The 22,908-nt window shown below is 59.4% G+C and overlaps 1 protein-coding gene across 16 annotated transcripts in view; it reads left to right on the top strand.

Annotated features, from left to right (window-relative positions):
- The window catches only part of Septin9 (septin 9), a 167,579-nt gene extending 145,238 nt beyond the window's left edge, over positions 1-22,341 (top strand). For 11 of the 16 annotated variants that reach the window (XM_004860792.3, XM_004860795.3, XM_087208407.1 and 8 more), the window contains 9 exons: positions 12,091-12,282; positions 14,431-14,559; positions 14,860-14,941; positions 15,231-15,368; positions 16,017-16,134; positions 17,144-17,239; positions 17,461-17,557; positions 19,994-20,045; positions 20,647-22,341. In XM_004860792.3, coding sequence (XP_004860849.1) covers positions 12,091-12,282; positions 14,431-14,559; positions 14,860-14,941; positions 15,231-15,368; positions 16,017-16,134; positions 17,144-17,239; positions 17,461-17,557; positions 19,994-20,045; positions 20,647-20,782 — 1,040 coding nt within the window. In that variant the 3' untranslated portion in view covers positions 20,783-22,341. Of the gene's footprint in view, positions 1-754; positions 777-9,367; positions 9,684-10,509; positions 11,047-11,074; positions 11,209-11,693; positions 11,846-12,090; positions 12,283-14,430; positions 14,560-14,859; positions 14,942-15,230; positions 15,369-16,016; positions 16,135-17,143; positions 17,240-17,460; positions 17,558-19,993; positions 20,046-20,646 lie in introns of those variants that run through there. The other 5 variants (XM_021241258.2, XM_087208416.1, XM_087208410.1 and 2 more) reach the window with 5 other exon arrangements.
- Positions 22,342-22,908: the final 567 nt, after the last annotated feature.

Raw genomic sequence — 22,908 nt, 5'->3', positions numbered from 1 at the left:
AGTACCGGGGATCGAACTTGGGTCCTTGCGCTTTCGAGGCAGATGGCAGAACCACTGAGCTAAATCCCCGGCTGCATGCCTTTTTAAAATTTTGAGACAAATTTTCACTAAGTTGTGCAGGCTGGGCTCACAGGTGGGATCCTCCTGCCTCAGCATCCTAGAGTGGTGGGATTACAGGCCTGCAATACTGTACCAGCTGAAGGGTGCTCCCTCTAGGCTGGCCTTAGTCCTTGCAGCCTTCTTGAAGGTGGGTGTGGGGGTGGGGTATCTGCAGGTCCCCTAGGGCTGAGGTCTCGGGGAGCAACCTGCTGCAGGATCTGAGTATTCTGGGCATCTCCTATGCACACAAAAGGTAGACTGGGGGGCAGAGGGGAGCGCATCACAGCTTTAAACCTCCAGGCAGCGCTGAGTCCCTGTTGCCGTGTCTGGCACCCCCAGCTATCCTGCGTCATGATCTGGTCTCCCTCAGTAGCTGCCCTCCAGTGCCCACTATTCAGGGCCGTGCGCCAGCCTGGAAGGCCCACTGGGCTCGGTCTCAAGAAGGCCGCCAGCCGCCCCCTCCCACTCTGGGGCCCTTCTGGTCCCCGGGAGAAATTACCATATGAATGTGGCTCCTTCCTGGAGCCGCTGCCACTGGAGGGGCCTGGGAGGAGACAGCTTCCCACCCTCTGGGCCTCCAGGTTCTGGAGCCAGCTTCTGAATCCAGCCACTGCCAGCCACAGTGAGGGGAGGAAGCCCGGCGATTTCCCGCTGGAGGGCACCGCTGGAGTCCCACAGTAGGTCAAAGCGGGCTGGCCTGGAGTGGGGGGACACGGGGTCCCAGGGGTGCTGAGTTTCTGGACTCGGCATTCAGCCACATCCTTCGTTGCTGCGTTTGTTTAGAGAAGCCTGTCATTATCGGCGGCGTTCCTGTTGCGGTGGTCTGCATTCAAAAGGCACCTCTGATTACCCTTGGATGTAGACTCCAGGGACGGCCTTGGGCACCACAGGAAACACTAGCAGTTTGTAGGCTGCGGTACCCAATCACCCTGTGTCCACGCCATGTGGACCCAGCTCCGTGGGGCCCAGGTTTGTGTAGATGGGATTTCCCGAGCCTGGGTTGTGTCTCTGCTGTCAGCTTATTCGACAGTGATGTGACTCTCGCTGAGGTCTCCTCTGGCTCTCGCCTTTCTTCCCAGACAGCACAATTGTGGGCTCCAGGAGCAAGTTTCTCTCGGGCTGTGACATGGCCTGCGCGGCCTGTGTCATGGGAGGTGCCGGTGTCCAGTGACGTTTGGGCAACTGGCTGGTAGGTACCCTGGGTAATAAAAGAATTTACCAGCAGTCAAGGAATCTAGAAAAGTCAGGAGTTTATGGATAAGCTGCAGGGCAGCTGCAGGCGAGTTCAAGAGAGGACCTCGTCCGGGTGCAGGGCTGGGGACTGCTGTAGGGTGTGGGGCACCCCGGGGGGCTTCTTTAGCAGCTGGGCTCTGTCTCCAGGAACAGCCGCCTTGTGTCTCGCCTTTTAGGTTGAAGGAGCAGATTGGACACGGTTCACAACTTGCCCTCACAGAAGGCCCTTGAGGCTCCAGATAAGGACATCTGTAGGCATCCACTTCAGAGAAAAGGACTGTTGGGAAGGGACATGTGTGTTCTGCATCAAAGGCCTGCTCGCTGTTTACTTCTACTTGGAGTTTAGCCCGAGCAGAATGTTACGGTCGCTTAGTATGAGCTGGTTCAGAAGGGCCTGCGATGCAAAAAGCTGGGTTTACTGTAGCTGCACTGTGAATGAACTTGTGTTCTGCCCTTGTGTCCTCCACACTGAGCTCAGGGGAGCTTGGCCCGGGTTTCAGAGGCCCCTGCTTCGTGCTGTCGGGCAGACCTGCACCCCAGCACTCCCTGGGCGGTGGAGGGGTAGGGATTAGCGCCACCTCCTCGCCGGGTCTCCCAGCTCCCTTCTCCATTTCCTGAGCACAGTTGGGCATGGCTCCAACCCAGCCTCCGGGAAGGATGAGAAGCCCTTCCATCCTTCCGCCTTGCCTGCCCCGGCAGAATGCTGGAAGCCGGAAATCGTTAACATCTCCCTTGCTGCTGCCACACACATGGCCTGTGGGAAAGGACACTGATCAGCACCCCAGCCCCGAGAGCCAGCAAGGGAGCAGGCAGCATCTGGGCAGGCTGGACAGGGGTGTTGCCCCACCACCATGCCGCCGGAAGAGAGGACTGCAGAGGAAAGGGCAGTAAGCTGAGTGTCCGTGCATCCATTCATCCGCCCTGCCGTTCATTCACTGCAAGCCTCCTAATGGGTGATTCAGACCTGGGTGACTGCACAGTAGACGGCAAGAAGCTCACCGCTCTCAGGAGGCACAGGGTGACCCACAGTCACTCACTGAGCGGGAAGACGGGAGCTCCCAGGAGGGCAGGGAGAGAATCTTCTGAGCAGCAAGACTCTGGGGGGCCTTATCATTATTTCATTTTTAATGTTACTTTTGTGTTGGGGATTGAACCCAGGCCTCTGGGAATGCTGGGCAGGTACTCCACCACTGAGCCACACCCCAGCCCATGCTCCTCAAGGTAGTATTAGGAGACAAACATTGCCCCATTGAATGGGTAAGAACACGGAGACACAGAGATTCAGTTATTTGCTCTGAGTCACACAGCGTATCAGTGGTGAGCAAGGTTCTGTGCTGGCTCAGAGCAGTGCACACCAGGCAGAGAGGATCAGATTGGTTTAAGTGTCAAACAGCCTTCCGGATTCCAGATCGAGATGAGGACCGTGAATGCTGGTGGTAGACAATGTAGGTGGCTATGGAGAGGGGCAGCAGTGAAGGCATTGGGCTGGAGTTGATGGGACCCGGGTGGAGGGATGGGCTTGCGGGGATGGAGAGGGAGAGACAGGATGGCCCCTGGTTTCCGGCTGTAATCACTGGAGTCTGGAGGTGCTATGTGCTCTAGGGGAGGTGGGGTGGCAGGCATGGGGGTGGGGTTCAGAGTTCAGCAGGGTGTGTCCAGTCCACACCGCCTCTCAGACATCCAGACTGGACCGGGGCAGCAGCTGGTGGACGGGCCAGCACTGTGGGGCCTTGGGACGCTCTGGCTAAGCTGTGATAGATTCCCGGAGGTTCGGGCTGGCCCTGGTGTGTGGATCTAGGCAGAGAAGGTGGCATCGCTGGCATGGAAAGCCCAGGGGAGGCTGATGTGAGTCACTGGCTCCGCAGTGCAGGGAGGAGCTGGCAGGGAGGCTGGGAGGGAACAGTCAGAGCCAGCAGGAGCCAAAGGAGACTGGGGGGGGGGGAGGCTGGATGGCCAAGGCTCATTCCCTGTGGCTGGGGGTACAGTGACCCCTGTGCTTTTGCTCTTCGGGGGACTAGTTGCTTTGTCCAGTCAGATTGCCAACCCAGAGGTGCGTCTGAGCTTTATGCTACAGTGCAGGAGGCAAGGGTCACACGGTGAAAAGTGCCTGTCCTCAGGGGTGGGTGTTCAGGGAGCTCTCCACACACACTCCCCTACCTCCGAGAGCCCAGGGTACAGGGCATGCGTGTGCTTCTGAGCTTCTGTGAATGGGCCTCCCAGTCCTTATCCATCCACCCATCTATCCACGTCTGCCCACCTACGCTTCACTCATCCGTCCATCCATTTTACCCCATCCTCAACCTCGGAGATGATTTGAAGTTCCTGGGTTGTGCTCTTGAAAATTCATTACAAGCTTTCACGAGGCCTTCCTCTGACTTATCCCACTTGGTGGATGGGGTCCCCTTGGAGAGGAGGGGACTGGGGTGTCCTGGAACGAGGGTGTCTCGGACATGCAGGATTCTGAGCAGCTGCAAAGTTGAGACAGGCGGCCCTGCAGATCCCCAGGCTGCTGGTGACTCTAAGGCCCTGTGGCAGCTCCTTGAGCCCAGAGCTGGTGCTGCACGGGGGGAGCCTCTGGTTCAATCTTCTCCTTCCTTACAGGGTCCTTTAGCTGGGCTCCCACTCAGGGCCCATCGATGTGCCCCCTGCCTGCCCCCTGCCTCTTTCTGAAGTCTCTGGGGCATCTGGAAGCCCTGGGCAGCCTGAGCTGATGAGTTTGGAAGGGAATTGCTTGCTGGGTATCTTCGGGGGAAAGGTCCTTTCTACTCGGATCCGGCCCGGGGAGACTGCCCTGGCCTACAGACCCTTGGCTACTTCTTGTTATTTCAGATGACTTCATAGGTTGGGGGACCCTTCCTGTGGGCTCTGGTGAACATCTGCTGACAGCCTGTTGATAGGAGAGGCCTGGGGAGAGGGAGGCCAGGCCCTGTCCCCCTCCCCTAAGGGGGACAACCCTGATAAGAGGAAATTCCACCCTGTGACAGATGGCCAGTTTAAAACCCATCTGTGTGTCGGGGCAAGACGTGTCTTTCTCTTTTGTGACTTCACACACATCTGCCAAGAACTAACAGAATCTGTGGTCCTGTGGACACTTGAGCTGGGTGTGGGGGCTGGGGCTTGGGTTTGCTTTGGGGTGGCAGCTGCTGCCGCCACCAGAGGTTTGTTGGGGTGGGGGAGGATGGAGCACATTCCCAATCCTGCCCCTGAAGGATCCCAGGCAGGCCAGGGGGTGGATGAAACACAGTCAGTCCCCTGACACAGGAAACCAGGGGTCCTTCCTCCGTGACCTCACGGAGTGACGAGCAGTGACATTCTGCGAAGCTTTTGAGGAAGTGAAGCAGGAGGGCTTGCAGGTTGGAGCCTGCTCTGACCAAAGATTGATGTCTCAATAGGCCTTGGCTGGAGGGGGTGGGCTGCGAATGAGGGACAGAAGAGGGCCTCTTCAGGAGGGGCGGGCCCGGTGGGACCCGGTCCAGGTCTGACTTTGCCAACTGGGGCCAATTGAGACCGTGCTGGCAGAGGTGTGGGGCTCCTCGAGATTCCTTGAGCCAATAGAGGAGAGGGCTGGCAGGGAGAGGGAACCCCACCCCCACCTTTGGGGCGCCTTGGGCCCCTCAGTGAATGGGGACTAAGCTTCACAGTTGTGCCCCTTCCAGTCCTGCAGAGGGAAAGGGGTCAGGGGACATCTCAGCCCTTCCACGCCTTCACTTACAGCGCGGGAGGCAGCTCACACGGAAACCGCAGCCGTGCAGTTTTGTGTGAGCCCCTCCTGGAACCGGGGAAGAGCTCCATCTGGGAGAAAAATGCAGCTTTCCATGACCGCAAATCCCTTCTCTGGAGAAGCAGAGGCCAAGGCATTGTGCTAGATTTCTAAGCAGAGTTTTAGGCAGGGAAGGCAAAGGCTCAGATTTCTGGCATCCCCCATTCTTAACCAGACTCCAAGGAAACATTTCCTGCCCTGAACAAAGTGTGAAGTGTAATTCGATTTGGAATTACTTATCAAATTAGATGAGCCGGGTGCGCTTTGAAAATGTGGTCCCCCCACCCCCCGCCTGCACACATGTGCAAAATTCGACATTCATATTCAGTGTTTCCATCTTTAGACGAGAACAGGAAGTCCCTCGTGACACTTGGCGGTCGGTGGCCTGGGTAGGTTAACGGGAACGGGACACAGCACATTGAAAAGCAGTGGAGAGGAAGAAAAGAGCCGCTTTCAACCCCCGCCCCCCACCGCGGCGTTCCTGTCTTCCCAGCCCGCTCCGTCTGCCAGCCTCCCCTTTGCCTGTTAGACTTACTTCCCCGGTTCTTTAACCGTGTAGTTGCCTCCACCCCTTCTCCAGCCATGGGACCCAGAACATCTTTTGTGTGTGTTGATCACAGTCTCCGGAAGGTAGTTCAGAAAACCTGGTGAAATCCCAACCTCTCTTTGTACCAAGTCATTGTTAAAAATTGGGATCCGTAGACCGAGGGTTCCTTTGGTTCCCCCAGATTATCCAAATATATCTCTATGTGCCTGTCTTCCTGTCGACTCTCCTGGGAGAATCCTCACCCTTGGTGTCCTTCTAAGAGATATGCCACCCAGAAGCCCAGGGCCCCTGAGCCACACTGTGACTTCCTGCGTGGGAGGAGCCCCACACGTCTGTCCTGATGGCTTGGCTGATACCATGGCAATATGTGAATCTCATGTTCCTGTATGCCACTGCTCTTCTCTCAGCCTGTAAAGCCATCGTTTTGTTTACGGCTCGATAAAGATTGGTCTGATGTGTCAGTGTTGGGGTCCTGGTCTACAAGGACCCCAGGACCATTTTCTTCGTTCACTGTTCATGGCTGTTTCTTCAGCATCTGTTTCCTGGCAGCTCCTTCCTCTATACTTGTATCTCTTTCCTTGTCACTTTCTTTTATTTCCTGAGCTGGCTCATAGCAGCCTTTCTCGCCACCCACTCGTCATACCACAAGCAGGGAGACATCCTTGCTGTCTCTGTGGGTTTGTCAGCTCCACCTGGGCAGCCTCCGGGAGGTGGAGTTTGCATTGAGGATGGACATCTGGGAGCCCTGGCAGGTGTCCCAGGGCTGCGTGGCCTCCTCCTTTTGGTGGTGTTTGCCTCAGCCAGAGAGCTGCAGGGGATCATGAAGGGCCCTGGAATTAGGGACCCTGCACTGGGGCCAGTGCTGGTGACAAAGAGACTGGCCCGCCCTTTTTAAAGACTGGAAATCCAAATGCCAGTGTCCTGGAGAGGCCTAGGAAAAGCCCTGCTAACTCTCGGGCTCTTTGGTCTCTGCCTCCTACCGCCTGGGGTCAGCAGCTCAGGGAAGGGCTGGGGCTGAGGTCTGGGGCTAGCTCCCTGCACCTGTCCAAGGCAACTTCTGGGCCTTGGCTTTGAGAACAGTGTGGCACTCAAGGATCGGGCCTGTGGAGTCACATTCCTGGCTGGCTTCAGTTCCTGCCTCTGCCACTTATGAGTTCGGTGACACTGATAAGGAAGAAAAGCTCAGTGAGACTCTGTTGCCTGTCTGTGAAATGGGTCGATAATGTACCCAGGTGCCCCATGAGGCCGTGTAGGCCTCCTTTAGACCAGCGTCTGGCCGGGAGGGAGCCCGGGGTGTGCTGGCTGCAGCAACGTGCTCCGCCCTTCATTGGTTTGTTTGTTCAGCAGACTTCTGCTGGGACCTACCGTGTGCACAGAACCTGGCTGAACAGAGCTGAGCTCCAGGAATGGGCATGTGGGAGACATGGTTGGAGGAACCACACACGCCTTTCATCACTTACGGGGCAGGGCACGGTGAGGGTGAACAGACTGGACTCTTCCAGGGTTTATTGGGGACTCAAGGGTCTTTGCAGGACCCAGAGAGGTAGGAGAGAGGAAAGGAGCAGCTCTGGGCACTAGCCTACCCCTCCCGCACTGGGGACTCAGTTTGAAGTTTGCAGGGGACAGGGAGCATCTGATGTTTATGGGGCGTGGTATCCCAGCCATGGCTCAGGTGCTGCTGGGGCGCCTGCTGGTGGCTGTAGAGCTGCAGGTGGAGGTGATGTCCCTGGACCTGCAGCTGTGGGCCCACGTGCATCCGTGGTGACTGCGGGACTGTGCTGGTGGCCTCGAAGGTGGCCATGGACTGGATGGCCTTGCTTTCTGCTTGGCCTGGAGGGCTGCGATTGAGCAGAGCATGTAAAGGCGATCTCGTTGCCATAGTGGGTTTTAAGAAGCGGACATGGGTGGTGTTGGGGTGAGATCAGGGGCATGACTTTGACCTTGCCTGAAGAGCTCTGTCCTGGGGTGCAGGCCCAGCAGAGGCACGGCCACCGCATGGGCGGCCCCTGGAGCTGGGAGTGAGGCCGTTGCTCAGCGAGCGGGAGTGTATGGACAAGGACAGATTGTGCGGATGCTCCTGGGATAGAGTAGTGTGGCTGCAGGGAAGGCAGGGGTGTGGTTTCCAGGCCGCTGTGCCGAGCCGAGAGCCCAGCAAGCCAAGGTTGGCCCGGTGATGAGGCGTGGCCGCCCCAGTAGCTGCTTGCTCTCTGGGCGCTGTCTCCCAGGCATGCGGCCTCCTGCCCTGACCCAGCAAGCCATGGATGGCGATCCTGATCCGATTCTGTCACACTCTAGACGCTGAGGTTGGGAGAGAATTTGGCACCGTGCAGAAGCCTGCAGATGGTGCTGGCCTGGGACTTCGAGGGCACAGCCCCTCTTCTTCCCGGTTGGACCCAGAGTTGGGCAGAGGAGGGAGAAAAGGCAGCACAGCAGGTGCTGGGGGTGTGGGGGAGTGGCAGATGGACCTAGGTTTGAAATGGGAACCCACAGAGGCATTGTCAGTCTCCCACAGCACCTCCAGCTGGTTGCCACCCCCAGAAACACCCTTGCTGGGAGATAACTGCCTGGCGCTGCATCCTCGGGATGCCCTGGGCGTGGGCATCTGGCTCTAGCTGTCCTCTGCGCACACTGTACAGCGCCTGTCGCGACCCAGGGCCCAGCTCTGCTAGAAATGTGTGCCAGCCTGCTTCCTCCCTTCCCTCCTGGCTTCCCCCGTTCAGAGTGTAGTGTTAGGTGGCATTTATTCAAAGTTGTGGAACAATCTTCTGGGTCTAACTCCAGAACACTTTCATCACCCTAAAAAGAGATTCCACACTCATTAGTCTCCCCTCTCCCTCAGCCCCTACAAACATGGAATTGCTTTCTGTCTCTGGATTAGTCAGTTCTGTGCTCTTCATATCCTTGGGCTCACACGCTCCGTGGCCTTCCGTGCCTGGCTTCTTTCACTTGGCACTCTGAAAGTGTGCCTGTGTCACACCGTGAGTCAGGGCTTTGTGTCTTTTTATAGTTGAACGAGGTTCCACTGCATGGATGACCACATTTTGTTGTTCTGTGTGTGTGTGTGTGTGTGTGCATGCACAAGGTGGAGGGCTTTTAAAAAGATACTTTTTTTTTGGTACCTGGGATCGAACTCAGGACCTTGCGCTTGTAAGCCAGGTAGCGGCACCACTGAGCTAAATCCCAGGCCCAAGTAGACACTTACTGAGTAGCTGCTTTGCACTCCTCACTGGGCTAGGACTTGGGGTACCCTTAAGCAGGCCACAGCCTTGGGCTCCAAAGAGTTTGGTGTGGGGTCAGAAATGCATGGCTGTTCCCCAGGCACAGAGCTACACTTAGTGGGGAGCATGAACGTGAATCAGGTATCACAGAAGCAGCTGTGAAATTTCAGGATTGACAAACTCAGGGAAGGGTTCCTGTCGGCTGGTCTCCTTCCAATGGAGCTTCGAGGGAAGGGGAGAAAATCACTCTGTGGATCCAGTTTCTCCGCCTGTGAAAAGCAGGTTGGACTAGAATTTGGCACGTGTAATATTTAAACTTGATCAAATTGAATTAAAAATTCAGTTCCTCACTTGGACCAGCTCAGTTTCCAGTGCTCCAAAGTCACTCACGAGCATGCCTGTGGCAGTTCCTCAAAAATAAAATGACAGCTGCTGTGTTCGCCAGCAACTCACTTCTGGGTGTGTCCTACAGACTCAAAAGCAGCCCCGGAGCGGTTAGCAGAGTGCACTTGGAGTGGTTCTCCTTAGGTTGGAGCAGCCTGCGTCTGTGACAGATGAGCGGATAGATGTGATGGTGTGTGCATTCCAGGCGTGTAACTCAGCCATACAAAGGGAATTTCAGCACGTTTGCCACAGTGAAGATGAAGCTCAAGGACGTGATGTGCTGGTTCCACACGACAGATGCTCTGTGATTCACTTTTTTTTTTTGGTAACCGGGATCGAACTTGGGTCCTTGTGCTTGCGCTGCAGGTGGCGAAACCACTGAGCTAAATCCCCGACCCTGTGATTCACTTTTTACTCCAGTTCGGGACTCCGATTCAGAGAGGTAAACAGTAGGGCGGGGTCTCCCAAGGCTTTGAAAACGGGCGTTAGTTAGCAGGGGCGGAGTTGCAGTGTTTCAAGCTGAGTCCTGGAGGCAGGTTGCCCAACAAAGAGTGTTCTCCACACAACTGGACCGTGCACGGACTGATGGTTAAAATGGTACATTATTGCATCTCGGCCTTTTGGCTAAGATCAAGTGTAAAATGGTACATTATATCGGGACTCTCAAGGTCACAGGTGGCCAGCGGCCAGGCCAGGTCCACCAGCCCAGGTGAGGGAGGAAGTGGCTCTGCTATCCCTCGCCTCAGCTCCAGCTCCCGAGGGCCCGGAAAGGCCCCTGGTGGCTTCCCATAGAGAGCAAGGGTTCAGTTCACGCACGTCTGTGGGTGAGGGTCCCCGCTTTTCCGGTGGGCTCCTGAAGGCAGCTCCAGAGCTCACCACCTGGCCAGGTAGGAGGCAGAGCAGCTCCTACAGTGACACCTCCCCCAGGAGCGGCTGGTGGCTCGGAAACTTCCCCAGTGAACGAGAAAAATGGGCACGTCTGTGTTTTTATTGTTATTTCTCAAGCAGGGCTCTCAGTGGGCAGGAAGTTTGGTTTGGTTTGAGTTTCTGCGCTGAGCGCTGGTGCCTGTGGTGGGGCCCAGCTGGAGGCCGGAGGACCCTTCCTCTCCCGGCAGGCAGTGAGAGTTCAGGGGGCAGCTCTGCCCCCTGGGGGGGAGGGGGCGAGATGCAGAGGGAGGAGTATGGGGTGGGGAGGAGCTGGCCCAGGCCCGGCCCAAGAAGAATGGCTCCTAGACGCACAGACAGATGGAAGCAATTTTCAGTCACGTGGCTGAGAGCTACACGGCCCCGTGGCAGGCCCCTTGTTGTCCGTCTCCAGGAAGCGCCCCAAGCCACAGGTTCTGGGGCAGATGCAGCACAATGTCTTTGTTTATTTGAAGTGCTGGGAGCCTGGAGAATATTTCGGAGCAGGACAGAAGCCCCTGTCCTGAAGTCTCCCAGGACTGGCCTGGACGGGACGGGCAGCCTGGCGCCGGGGCCGAGAGGATCTGCCTTTTGTTACCGATGCTGTTTGGGATTGGAGATTTGTGACCCCTTGGCAATTCCTGGCATTGTTCTGTGCATGCCGTTGGCTCATTCCTTCCCCAGTCCCCAGAACTAAGAGAGTACGGTCTGGAGAGGCTGAGAGGCAGGGGAACAACTGATGAGGAGCCCCCCCCCCCAGAACTGACTGTAAGTCATCTCTGTCCCTTCATCTGCCCCCCACTCGGCCTGAGGAGGGCTTGGAGAGGAGATGCTGGATTCGCTCGGGACGCGGGGGCTCAGCCCAGTGGGTCATGTGGAGTCGGGCACTTCCCCCGGAAGTGGTAAGCCCTGAGCCTGGAAGCTCCCCCTCCTGCTGCTGCACAGGCAAGGTCAGGTTGTTAGGAGCCCATGGCCGGGGCTGGCACGCTTGGGAAGGCAGCTCACTGGCCCTGGTGGTGGGGTTGTGCTCACCACCTTGGGGATCTGCCCCTCCATGCTTACTGGTGGGTGCCCTGGGGGAGGAAGATGAATTCTAGTCCCCCTGCTGTCCCTCCCAGGGCCTGGGGGAATTGGCCTGAGGGGTGAGTAGTCTCTCGCTTTGAGCTCAGAATGTACCTGGAAGCGGAACAGCCAGGGCAGCTCTGGGCAGTGGGGGCAGAAGGTGTGGCCACCCCCATGGTAGGGTGCTTGGTGTCTCCACACCTATGGATGTTCCAGCTGGTGTGGACAGGGCTGTGGAATGTGCACTGCACCGACCCCTGGGGCCGTGCAGACCCTGCATGGTCTCCTGCGGTCGGGCAGAAGCTTGTGTTTATATCCGGTTTGGTCTCATTGCCTGTCTGCAGACCTGAAGACACGTAGGCTTTGCCTGTAGGAGGGACCCACGGGGTGGGATGGTGCCAGGACCAGTCCAGGGCACACCCCAGCCTGCCCTGTCTCGGAGCCCCGCCCCGGGGCTGTGCCCGGAAACAGATGCCTCCACTAGGACAGGAGGGGCGAAGCAGCCTGGTGCCTCCTTGAGAAGGCAGAGCCTGTCCCTCCTGCTGGACCACGAGGGAGCCTGAGGCTCTGGGACAAAGCCCCAGCTGCAGCTTCTCTGAGCCTGGGGGTTGGGGGTGGGGATGCAGAGGCCCGGGCAAGGTGAGACTGAGCGCTCACCCTGGGGGAGGCGCGGCTTACTGAGTGAGGCTGAGTCTTGGAGCTGGGGCAGAGTGTGGCTTCAGGGCAGTGGCCTGTTGGATGTCGCCATGGTGAGTGGCTTCCATCAGCTGCCTTCTGCAGAGGTCTTGTGGCAAACTGATAACCCGTGCCTTGGCTCCCCCATCTCAGAATGGACCGATGGCCGGACCCTGTCTTACTCCAACACCTCTGCTCTTCCTCCCCAGCCACCGAGGCGGCTCCTGGCTGTGTGGGCAACATGGCTGACACCCCCAGAGACGCCATGCTCAAGCCGGCACCCGTGTCACGGAATGAGAAGGCCCCTGCGGACTTTGGCTACGTGGGGATCGACTCCATCCTGGAGCAGATGCGCAGGAAGGCCATGAAGCAGGGCTTCGAGTTCAACATCATGGTGGTTGGTGAGTCCCCCACACCCACCCCATGCCAGACCCACACAGGGCACCAGTCTTGGCCCAGCCACAAGGGCCTGTCACAGATGCTCCTGGGCTCAGTTTTCCCTTCTGTACTGTGGGTGATGGCCTGGGCCTGAAGGATGGATTGCAAGTGTCATATTGTGCCTGGGGCCAGGGGAATCTGCAGCTCCCACGGACTCCCCCAGAGATAATGGTGAGCAGGGCTACCTGGTCACCCCATGGCCAGTGACACCCACCTTGTGCTTTACATCTCTGCTGAGTGACCCCTTCAATGTCACATTGAAGAACTGGATGTCACGGGGTGGGGGGATCATTGCCCAGTGTGCCCCAGGCAGGCTTCATGGCTGGGCAGACTTGCAGCAGGTAGTCTCCTGTCTCTGAAGCCCTTTGGACCCAGTGGGGTCCTCACCCTGACCCTGTGAAGGGGTCCCCCTTTCTCAGGAGGAAACAAGTTGCTGATTGCAGGCTCAGAACAGGGCAATGGAGTCTGGGCCAGTGCCCTGCAGGCTCAAGCCCCACCCACGGGCCAGTCTGGTGGGGGACACCCACTGCAGGGGTCTGAGGACTCCCAGTCCAAGCACGTCCCCCCTGCCTCTGCTCCCACTGGGCCCAGCCCTCTGGGGTCCTGGTGTCTTCTCCTTGCTCCGTGTGGCCTCCCTGGCCCCACTGTGCTCCCTCGGGGACTCCCACTGTTCTGTGCCAGTTGGGCAGGCACCTGCTTGGGCAGAGGCCTGGGCCAGAGGCTGGAGAGAGAGTTGGGGAGCACCAGGCAGCAACTAGGCTTCAACTCAGCTCTGCAGGGTGGCCCTGCCTCCTGCTCTTGAGACGCCCAAGAGAGGCCTGGGCTCTCTGGTCCTGTCTGTGACGCAGGCATCCTTCAGCGCTGTGGCTGAGGAGAGGGGAGTGGCTGCACTGCCTTCACCCTGTAGCCTGGCCTTGACCTCCAGGAGGGCACCCAGGGGCCACCTCCCCGTCTGAGATCACCTGGGCCCAGCTGTCCCTCCTGAGCTCACCCTTGGGGTGCTGCGTGCAGAGCAAGACGTCTCGTAACCCGAGAGCTCTCAGCAGGTCAGGTGCTGCCCACAGGGCCATGGTGTCTGCTCCGGCCCTCCCACCTGGCTACTGCAGCGCCCAGTCCACAAGAGCGGGGAGGGCAGCGCCTGTGTGGGGTCCACAGTCCCGCGGGAGAGTCCCCCTTCCTCCCACTTCCTTTCTCCCTTGTCTGCCTCCCCTGTGTGAGCCTCAGTTTCCTCACGAAATGATCTAATGCCGACTCCAGAGGGCTAGGAGGGTTGAGAGCTCGGGAGGCCCCCACAGTCCCTGATGCACAGTGCACCTGGTGTTGGTGCCGACGGTGATGGTTATGACAGAGGGACGGGGTGAAGTTTCCACGCGGCATCTCCTGGATCTGAGGCCCCCGGGGGCTGGGCTGGGTGACAGCGCAGGGCAGGACACAAACCTGAGGGCAGAGGGCGGGCAGGAGGGGCCCCTGTCCCTGGGCTGCCACACACTGGTTGGGGTCCAGCGCCAGCTCCCACCCTCCTGGGAGCCCCCGGCTTTTCTTGAGGCGGCTCTGAGGTCAGAAGTCGGGACAAGTGGCACAGTAAAGCGACAGAGCTCAGAGTCTGGAGTCAAGTGTGTGTGGGGGCTGTGAGCGTGCACACCACGTCTCATCCTCCTCTTGGTGACAGGGCGACTCGTTGTGACATGTGTGAGCCGGATGCTCGCAGCAGCTCCCCAGAGGAGACGCAGGCGCAGTTTACATTGTGCAGATAGAGAAAGCGAGGCACCGCGAAGCCAGAGGACTTGCACACGGCCACCCCTGGTCAGGGAGCAGCGGAGCCGGCTGCCCCTGAGTGTAATAAGTGCCTCGCCACCCCGAGGAGCGGATCCACAGCCTCTAGCTATAGGCGTGTCCAGGCAGCCTGGACTCTTGCATGGGCCCTGCCTCCCCGTGCCAGGTCAGAGCAGGCAGGAGGCCTCCTCCTGGGGTCCGGACAGCACGGGGCTGAGCTGGCTGGGCACCAAGCCTGGCCCTGGGTCCGCACCGTCATTGGACACCTCCCGCCTGTCGCGTGGTTGTGGCCTGACCCCTCCCAAGAGCCGGCTGACCTCCTTCCCATGTCTCCCCAGGGCAGAGTGGCTTGGGGAAGTCCACCTTGATCAACACCCTCTTCAAGTCCAAAATCAGCCGGAAGTCGGTGCAGCCCACCTCGGAAGAGCGCATCCCCAAGACCATCGAGATCAAGTCCATCACCCATGGTCAGCGCCCTGGCGGTCCAGGCGGGGGCTAGGGTGGAGGTGCCCCAGGTCAGGGGAGACAGGCCCCCTGAGCAGGGACTTGCTGAGACCCCTAGGAGTGTTGCATCTCGGGGTAGGAGTGGTCTGTAGCCCTCAGGCCCGGGAGACCGAGCCCCCACGGCAGCTGAACTATCAGCAGAATCCTAGGGCAGTGACACTGGGGAAAGGGTCTGCTGGACTTTATTGCTAGAGGCTGTTGTCTTCCTGCGGTCCCCTTGGGTCCTGGTCACCCTCTGACTTGGGACTGGGCGGTTCCCACAGATATCGAGGAGAAGGGCGTCCGGATGAAGCTGACAGTGATCGACACGCCAGGGTTCGGGGACCACATCAACAATGAGAACTGGTGAGGGGTTTGGGGGTTTCTTCAAGGGGGAGGGCACTCCCGGGGCACCCGGGCTGCCGGGCCCCAGCGCCCCTGTGTTGAGCAGAGAGGAGTTGCCCTGGGAGTCTCACGCCTTCTCCCCCGTGCCCTGAGGTCAAAGGTCAGCATGGGAGGCTGGGCTGGGGGCCTCTAAGAAGAAGCGGTGATTGGAAGGTTGACCGGAAGGCCAGATGCCGGGCTGGGGAGCTGTTCCCGTCCATCCATGCCGGGGACACGCCCCGTGCCGGCACTGACCTGGCTCTCCATGCAGCTGGCAGCCCATCATGAAGTTCATCAACGACCAGTATGAGAAATACCTGCAGGAGGAGGTGAACATCAACCGCAAGAAGCGCATCCCCGACACGCGCGTGCACTGCTGTCTCTACTTCATCCCCGCCACCGGCCACTCGTACGTGCCAGCCGCTTCCCACCTGGTACAGGTGCCCTGGGCCCTGCTGCCCCAGGGCTGCCTGATGGTGCTGCTGCTGCTGTCCGCCCCGCTGCTGGGCATGGGGTGGGGAGAGTCGGGCCACAGTCAGAAGCCATCAGATGGGCTCCACGTTGGGGTCCGGAGCCCAGGGCTTTGAAGGAAATCCCAGCCCTGCAGGCAGTAAGCCTCACACTGGGGTCCTGCAGAAACCCAAGCCTGGCTCTCGTGTCCCTGTGGGGCAGTGAGTCCTTCAGGGCAGCGCCCTGCTTTTGAGCAGGCACGAGAGCAAGGGGGACCCGCAGTGGCCATGGAGAGTCCTAGCTAAGCTAGGACAGTCAGAGCCCCGCAGTGTGACAGCCCCCAGACTGGCCGAGCAGCCCCTCTCTGAGGAGCCGTGCCCTGGGCCGATCGGGAACCTCCTGGACGAGGGGGCTGAGAGCTGGCCCTGTCCCAGCCCGGTGGACCTGCCACTTGTGTCCAGGGCTTGCCCTGTTCTTCCCTGCCATCCTCGCTCGCCACTTGGCCGGTGCTTGCTCTGCCCTTGTCCTTGCACCAAGCCCTGGAGGCGGGGCCCTCCCTCAGTCCACTGACCCAGAGCTGAGTCTCACCCACCTCCGTGCGTTTCAGCCTTAGGCCCCTGGACATCGAGTTCATGAAGCGCCTGAGCAAGGTGGTCAACATTGTCCCTGTCATTGCCAAGGCCGACACCCTGACACTGGAAGAGAGGGTCTACTTCAAACAGCGGGTACGTCGCTCAGCCCCCTTGGACCAGCCGCGGGCCTGGGGGAAGCCACGCAGTCCAGGGGCACAGACCAGGGTGACCAGGGCATGGAGTGAGCCACTTGCACGCTCATGCAGGTGGCTGCCCTTAGGGGTGATTGGGGGGTGTCCTGGGGTGGCCCATCCAGCTCCCCAGGAGAGACCCATTCTCCAGCAAAGTGTGAGCGGGGCTTGAAAAAGACGCAGATCCAGGAACAACTAGTGCCCCTTCCTGGGAGCAAGGTTGATGCGAGCCCATCAGACAAAACATGCCTAGTTTTTATCAGATGGAAGAGAAAGCCCGAAGGGACAGTCTCTGCTGGGGTCCAGTGGCTTCTCTGTTAGTCTGGGACTTCTGCCTGCTGGGTAGACAGGGTGCCCTGCAGGTGCCCAGCCCTCAGCCACCTCTTCCTAATAGACCTGAACCCCAGTCTGACCCCTCAGGTCCCGAGGGCCCCATCACAGGTGCTGTCGGAGATTTTCCCGGCATGGTCCACTTCGCAGGGACGTGTGCTGGAGGGAAGGGGACAGGTAGCTCCGAAGTTGTGTGTGGGCTCGAGTCTTCCTGGGCAGATGGGACGACCAGGGTGTTCCTTGGAACACCCCAGGCCGACCATCGCCTGGCTTGTGTTGCTGTCAGAGTGGGATGGTTTCACACAGACAGGTGCACCCTGGACTGTAAGGAGGGGCCCACCCTGGGCTTCAGGGTCCACGATGGGAGGGTTTTGGGAGGTGAGGGCTTCACTGTCCTGAGTTTATTTCATGGCTTGCATGATAAGCTGGCCAGGAAAGAGGGGGAGACAGCAACCCGAGACCCCACCATTGGGGAGCCACATCATCTCAAGGCAGGCTGGTCTGCAGCAGCCCCTCTTTGCTTGGGGGCAGCAGCATTGCAGATTATGAGAGCTGCAGCTCCCCAGAGCCTGCCCTCGACCCCGGGCCCAGGGCAGCTGACATCAGGAGGTTACGGCACAGGGGTCCCCCTGTCTCCCCAGATCACTGCAGATCTGCTGTCCAATGGCATTGACGTGTACCCCCAGAAGGAGTTTGACGAGGACGCAGAGGACCGGCTGGTGAACGAGAAGTTCCGGGTGAGGGGTCAGCCCAAGGCTGTCTGCAGGGGTCCTCAGGGGGCACGGAGGAGGGCAGAGGGCTCCTGCCCCAGCCCAGGCAACAGTGGGATGACCTGGAGACATGGGGGCCTTGTCTGGTCGTCCACCCGGCCTCTCACCCAGCTTCTAGTCAGGGCCCGGCCCAGGGAGGCACTGGCCTTTGCCAGCACAGCTGACTGCCCCACCGGCCCCTGTCCCAGGAGATGATCCCATTCGCCGTGGTGGGCAGCGACCATGAGTATCAGGTCAACGGCAAGCGGATCCTCGGCAGGAAGACCAAGTGGGGCACCATTGAAGGTATTCGCTGCGCTGGGTCCTAGGGCTGGGACGCGAAGACGCTGGTCTGTGGCTCTGGAGCCTTCGGCCCGCAGCCTACATGTGGACCTTGGTCTGCTGCGTTGTGTGTCTCCTAAGGACACCGGTCACTGGATGCGGGGCCGCCCCAGATCACATCCTCAGACACTTTCCAAATACGATCCCCTCACGGCCCAAGGGCTGGGACTTCGACGCGTCTTTCCTGGGTACCATTCAGCTTGTTCAGGTGGGTGGGCGTGGGTGTTTCTCTTCTTTCTGCTCCTTCCATCCTCTTTAGCCGACGCGAGGGAAAAGCACAGAGTAGACTGGAAAAGCCATTGTGCCTTGAGAACAGCAAGGCTGAAAGGCCCTGTAGAGAAGGAGCAGAAAGTCAGCCGTGCGAGTTTGGGGCAGCTCCCTAGTCCTCCAGGACCTCAGTTTCACCATCCGTAAAATGGTACCATGGCCAGGATTTCAGCAAATTGACAGTGTCCCAGAGATGGTCAAAGTTTAGGGGGAGCAGTTGCCCCAAGAAGTTGATCACAATAGTGCAGCTCTCTACGTGGAAGGTGTCGTTTAACCCTCGAGGGCAGGAGGTTCTGTGAGGGCCCCAGAAAGGAAGGCAGCTCTGCATCCACAGGCCCAGCCCTGCTCTTCGCTGGGGGCCCTCAGCACTGAGGAAGCCCCACCCACCACGCTCACTGGGCCTTGGCAGACGGGGTGCGTCAAGGCGTTTGTGGGAGCCATTTTTCTGCGGCTCCCCTCTCTGCAGGGGTCTCTTCTCCGAGGACAGGTTACTGGAGCTGTGTGAAGTAGCCAGTCCCAGTCAGGCTCTCCCAGGGCTTGCCTCCTCCCTTTCCCTCTCTAACCTTTTTGGGAAAGGCACGATTGGCCTCAGGGCCCTGGGCCCGGACATTGTCATGTCTCTACTGCCCCCTGGTGGCCAAGTCCTGCTACGCAGGCGGCCTGTATGGAAATTGTCAGGAAGTTAACAGGCCAGATTGGGGCTCAGCTGGAGAGGCTTGTTACAGAGTGGCTGATCTGCATGCTGGGATCCGGGAGTCACGCGGTGAGCTTTTATATCAGGGACCCTGTGAGGTGATAACTGACCAAGGAACCAGCCTCACTTCTCACTCACCCTGGCTGTCGTGGTCACTAGGTGGTTCTGGCCCGTCTTGGTGTGCACTTTTCTGCCCCCACCCCAGGGAGCCGCCTGGAGTGCTGCAGGAAGAAGGCAGGTGCTGAGATTCACCCCGTTTGATCCCCTGTGTCCCTGGGAGGTGGGCGACAGTGTTACCCATTTTACAGATGGAGAAGTAGAGGGTCAGAGAGACAATAACATGCCCAGCTGGATGCACTGCCCTGCTGGCTCTCCCTGCCACTGAGTTGCACAAGAGGCACTGGCGGGTGTGTGGCCCAGCCCCACCACCCTGACTCGGCCCTGCTTGGGAACAGCCCTATTGCTTGGGAAGGGGGCAGACGGCTGTGGAGCTGGGGCTGGGTTTCAGGAACCGCAGTGACCTCGCCAGTGTGAAAAACTAAGCTCCATTTTCCTGGCTTCGAGAGAGGAGTCCTTGCCGATGCCTGCAGGCACAGGAAGAGTGGGGTACAGGACTGGCGGGTGCATGGCGCCTGCTCTGCCCGGCCCACCTCCCGTGCCCCCGCCCCACCCAAGTGTTTGTTGTGTTGTAGTGAAACGCACCTGGCCGAGTGCTTGGTGTAGGTCACAACCCACCACCAGTGACACTGAGTGCGGCCAGCTGAGGCCCTGCCACACCTTCCTGGTCCCCAGAAGTGCCCACTGTCCCCCATGGCTTCCCCATGTGTGGGCTCATAGCCAGGTGGCCCTAAGCCTGGTCTCTTTCAGTTTTGCGGGTTCTTGGATTTGATCTCAAGGGTCACCCACTGTATGTGGCCTCTGTGGTTTCTGTGCGTGTGCGTGCGTGTGCGTGTGTGTGTGTGTGTGTCTGTGTGTCTGTGTCTGTCCTGCCTGCATCCTGGGCACATGTGTGTGAGTGGGAATAAAACCCAGAGGACCCAGGGTGTCTGAAAATCTGCCCCAATTCGTCATTGTCCCGGCTCTGCCTGCCTTCAGGTCTGCCTGGGACATCCTGGGAGGGCCTCCCTGGTCACCCCAGGGGTGCGGGCCCCATCCCTCCTACTGTGGCCTTTCTGCCTTGCCAAAGTCTTGGCCTGGCTGCTGGGCCATGTCTCCACTAGCCCAGAACCTTCCAGAGAGCGGGAGCTGAGCTTGTCCTGCCCCCTGGAGTCCCCAGGTATCCAGGTCTCACCTGGGGAGCAGGTGACAGGTGCCTGGGACTCACCTGTGGAGCAGGCAGCTCCCTCTCCCCTGCCCCCACCAGTGGGGCCACCCTTGGGTATTACTGGCTGGGGTGGGGCTTTCCCTGGGTGACACTAACGCGCTCTGTCCCTCCTCAGTCGAGAACACCACACACTGTGAGTTTGCCTACCTGCGGGACCTCCTCATCAGGTGAGCCTGGCGGTGCTGCAGTGCAGGAGGCAGGCAGACAGGCAGAGGACTTGCCTGGGGCTGGCACTCCTGCCCACCCAGCTGCCCTGCCTCCAGGATCCCACTAGCTAAGAAGCACTCTGGGAAATGAATGAAGCAGAGTGGACATCCTTTTGGCCCTGTGAGGTCTTGGGGGCAGACGGGGGCTGGGTCTTGGTCCCGTGACCTGAGCCCAGATTGCACTGCGGGGTCCATGAGGCCTCACGGTTGGGCTCTAAGTGGAGATGGGGCGGGTCCTCAGCTCTGTCCCCAGCAGCCTGTGCCCCTGCCCTTTGACTCGGCTGGGGCTTCTCTTTGGTCTCCTAGAGCCCAGCAGAAGCCCCCTAGAGAAGAGCCAGGTGGGGGTCTCCGGAGGAGCAGCCCTGGGTGGGGTAAATGAAGTGGTGGGGTCCTGGGCTCCTGTCTTCCCCGTCCAGAGGCGGGCAGGGCTATGTGGGAGGCCAGGGGGTGGGGCAGAAGTCACGGTTACGGGAAGACAGACACCGTACCTGTGCCAGGCCTGGTCACCATGGTGGGGTGGGGCTGGGGCAGGGAGGGCCAGGCTGACCTGCTGTCCCCACAGGACGCACATGCAGAACATCAAGGATATCACCAGCAGCATCCACTTCGAGGCATACCGCGTTAAGCGGCTCAATGAGGGCAACAGCGCCATGGCCAATGGGGTCGAGGAGAAGGAGCCCGAAGCCCAGGAGATGTAGACGCCCCCCTGCCCTGGACCCTGTCCCCAAGTCTTTCTGTCCCCCAGGCCCACCACCTGCCCAGCCCATCGTATTTTATATCATTTTCTCCATTCATCACTGTTCTCCGCCCCCTCTCAGGGCTGCCAGGTGACAAGGCACAGCCTCCTGAGTGTTCATCAGTAGCTCCTGGCTGTCCACGGAGGGGACCTCAGTCTGGGACCCTCTGGCCTTCCGGGGCCCCTTGGGGTCTGACCCCAAACCCCAGCCTGGCTCCCCAAGGGGCCCACAGAGCCGCCCTGTCTGCCCCCTCTGTGGAGCCTCACTCCGGAGCCTCTTCAGGGACCAGGTCCCCTGGGTACAGCGGCCCTGTCACCCCTCTGTCCCTGTGGCCACAGCTCCTGGAGTGGGAGGATGGAGCCCCTCCTGCCCCTGTGTGGCCTGGGCCATGACTCAAGAGTCCCCCACCCTGCTCCTGAGCGGGTCCCACAGCCCACGTTGCCAACTGCTTAGACTCAGCCAGGCCACCCGCCCGGAGCCCATCCTGGAGCAGAAAGTGCCTTTATCCAGCTGTCCACATGAGCCAGAGGACTCTCCTAGGTGTCCGCCTGGGCCAGGATCAGGGACAAAGAGAGGGAGGTGTGACTCACCCCCCAAGCCCTGCACTGACTCACCCCTCCCGGGGGCTTTGGGTGCCTCTGATGCAGCGAAACCTGATGAGGACAGAAGTGCACCCCACCCCTGAATTCGGGGAAGGCCCGAGCAAAGGGGGGGGTCTGTGAAAGGTGCTGGGGCGCATGCTGGAGGTCGGTCTGTCTGTCTGGTTTGGCCCGGGTGCCCTGACCCCAGACTCACTGCTCCTGGCTGGGGCTGGCAGGGGGCCAGGAGGGGCCATCGCCCTCTCGGGTGCCTGGGCCCCTGCACCCCAGATGCCCTCGTGAAGACCCCTGGGGAGGGAGAGATGAGGTGGAGGCACACAGACAGAAGAGCAGGGTCCCGCCCTGAGTCCCCAGGAGGAGGCCGTGGGGGCCCGTCCATCGTACAGCACGGCTGTCACTGCCTCCCGCCTCCCGTTCCCGGGCAGCAGGAGGCGGGGGGGCTGAGCACGGGTGTCCATGCCTGGGGGTGTCTGGCTGCAGACCCCAGACTGGCCCCATGCCGAGAAGCACAGCTGCGGGGACATGGTGTGGACAGACTCAGGTGTGCAGGAGCGAGAGCCACAGCGAGTGAGTCTCCTCCCCGAGGTGTGCAGACCTCAGCAGCCCCTCAGCCCAACAGTTTACTTGCCAACTGCCGACTTGCCAAGTTTTTGCCAAAACCAAGACTGAAGGAAGGAAATGTCCAGCGGCAGGGTGCAGGACTCGGGAGCCCCAGCCGGGTGGCGCTGGGGTCAGGGGTACAGCAGCGTCCCCAGGGTTGGCTTTGCTTTCCTTCTCTGTAACCAGATTTTGAAAAGTTCGTTTCACTGGGCTCCGTTCCACAATGGCCTTTTGCTATGTGCCTCCTGAGAAATCCGGCTCTTTTTGTATAAATAACAAAGTGTTGAAATGTATTTCCTGAAATAAATGTTTCAAATGCAATCTCGGGCTCCAGAGGGAGTGTTGTCCTACCCCTGCAATGTGGGTTTCCTCGTGGCCCCGGAGGTACAGATAGAAGAGGGGCACAGAAGGTCAGGCCAGGCTAGATCCTGAACTCGGACTCCCAGGATTAAGACAAATAAATACCAAAGCTGCCCATGCTGAGAAGCTGAGGCAGGAGGATCCCAAGTTCTAGCTCAATCTGGGCGATTTATCGAAACCCTGTCTTGAAAGAAAAAGACAGCTGGGGATGTAGTTCAGTGCAGAGGCCCTGGGTTCCGTCTCTAGTGCCACCAAGAGAAAAATTACACAAACATCCAAACAAGGACTCCTTGGACTTGATAGGAGCGAAGGCAGTGTCAGTGTGGCTGCTGGGGATGTGTCGCCCTGAGCTTGGGGAAGGTCTCAGGAGTGGCATCGGTGATGGGCACAGCCTCCCTAGATCACTCATCAGCGTGTCTGGAGTGATTCTGCAGGGAGGCACGGTTGGCTGCTTCTGGTTAGCAGATCCTTGAGATTTGCTTTTTGAAACTGAAAGCTGTTAGGTGGAACCCTGTCAACTGTCATTTG

This window comes from Heterocephalus glaber, unplaced genomic scaffold (assembly GCF_053883595.1).
Source record: "Heterocephalus glaber isolate CG9 unplaced genomic scaffold, H.glaber_assembly_v1.0 deba00000937, whole genome shotgun sequence".
NCBI classification, from domain to species: Eukaryota; Metazoa; Chordata; class Mammalia; order Rodentia; family Bathyergidae; genus Heterocephalus; species Heterocephalus glaber.
The sequence above is the reverse complement of the archived record's forward strand: the minus strand, read 5'-3'. Positions and strand labels throughout refer to the sequence as shown.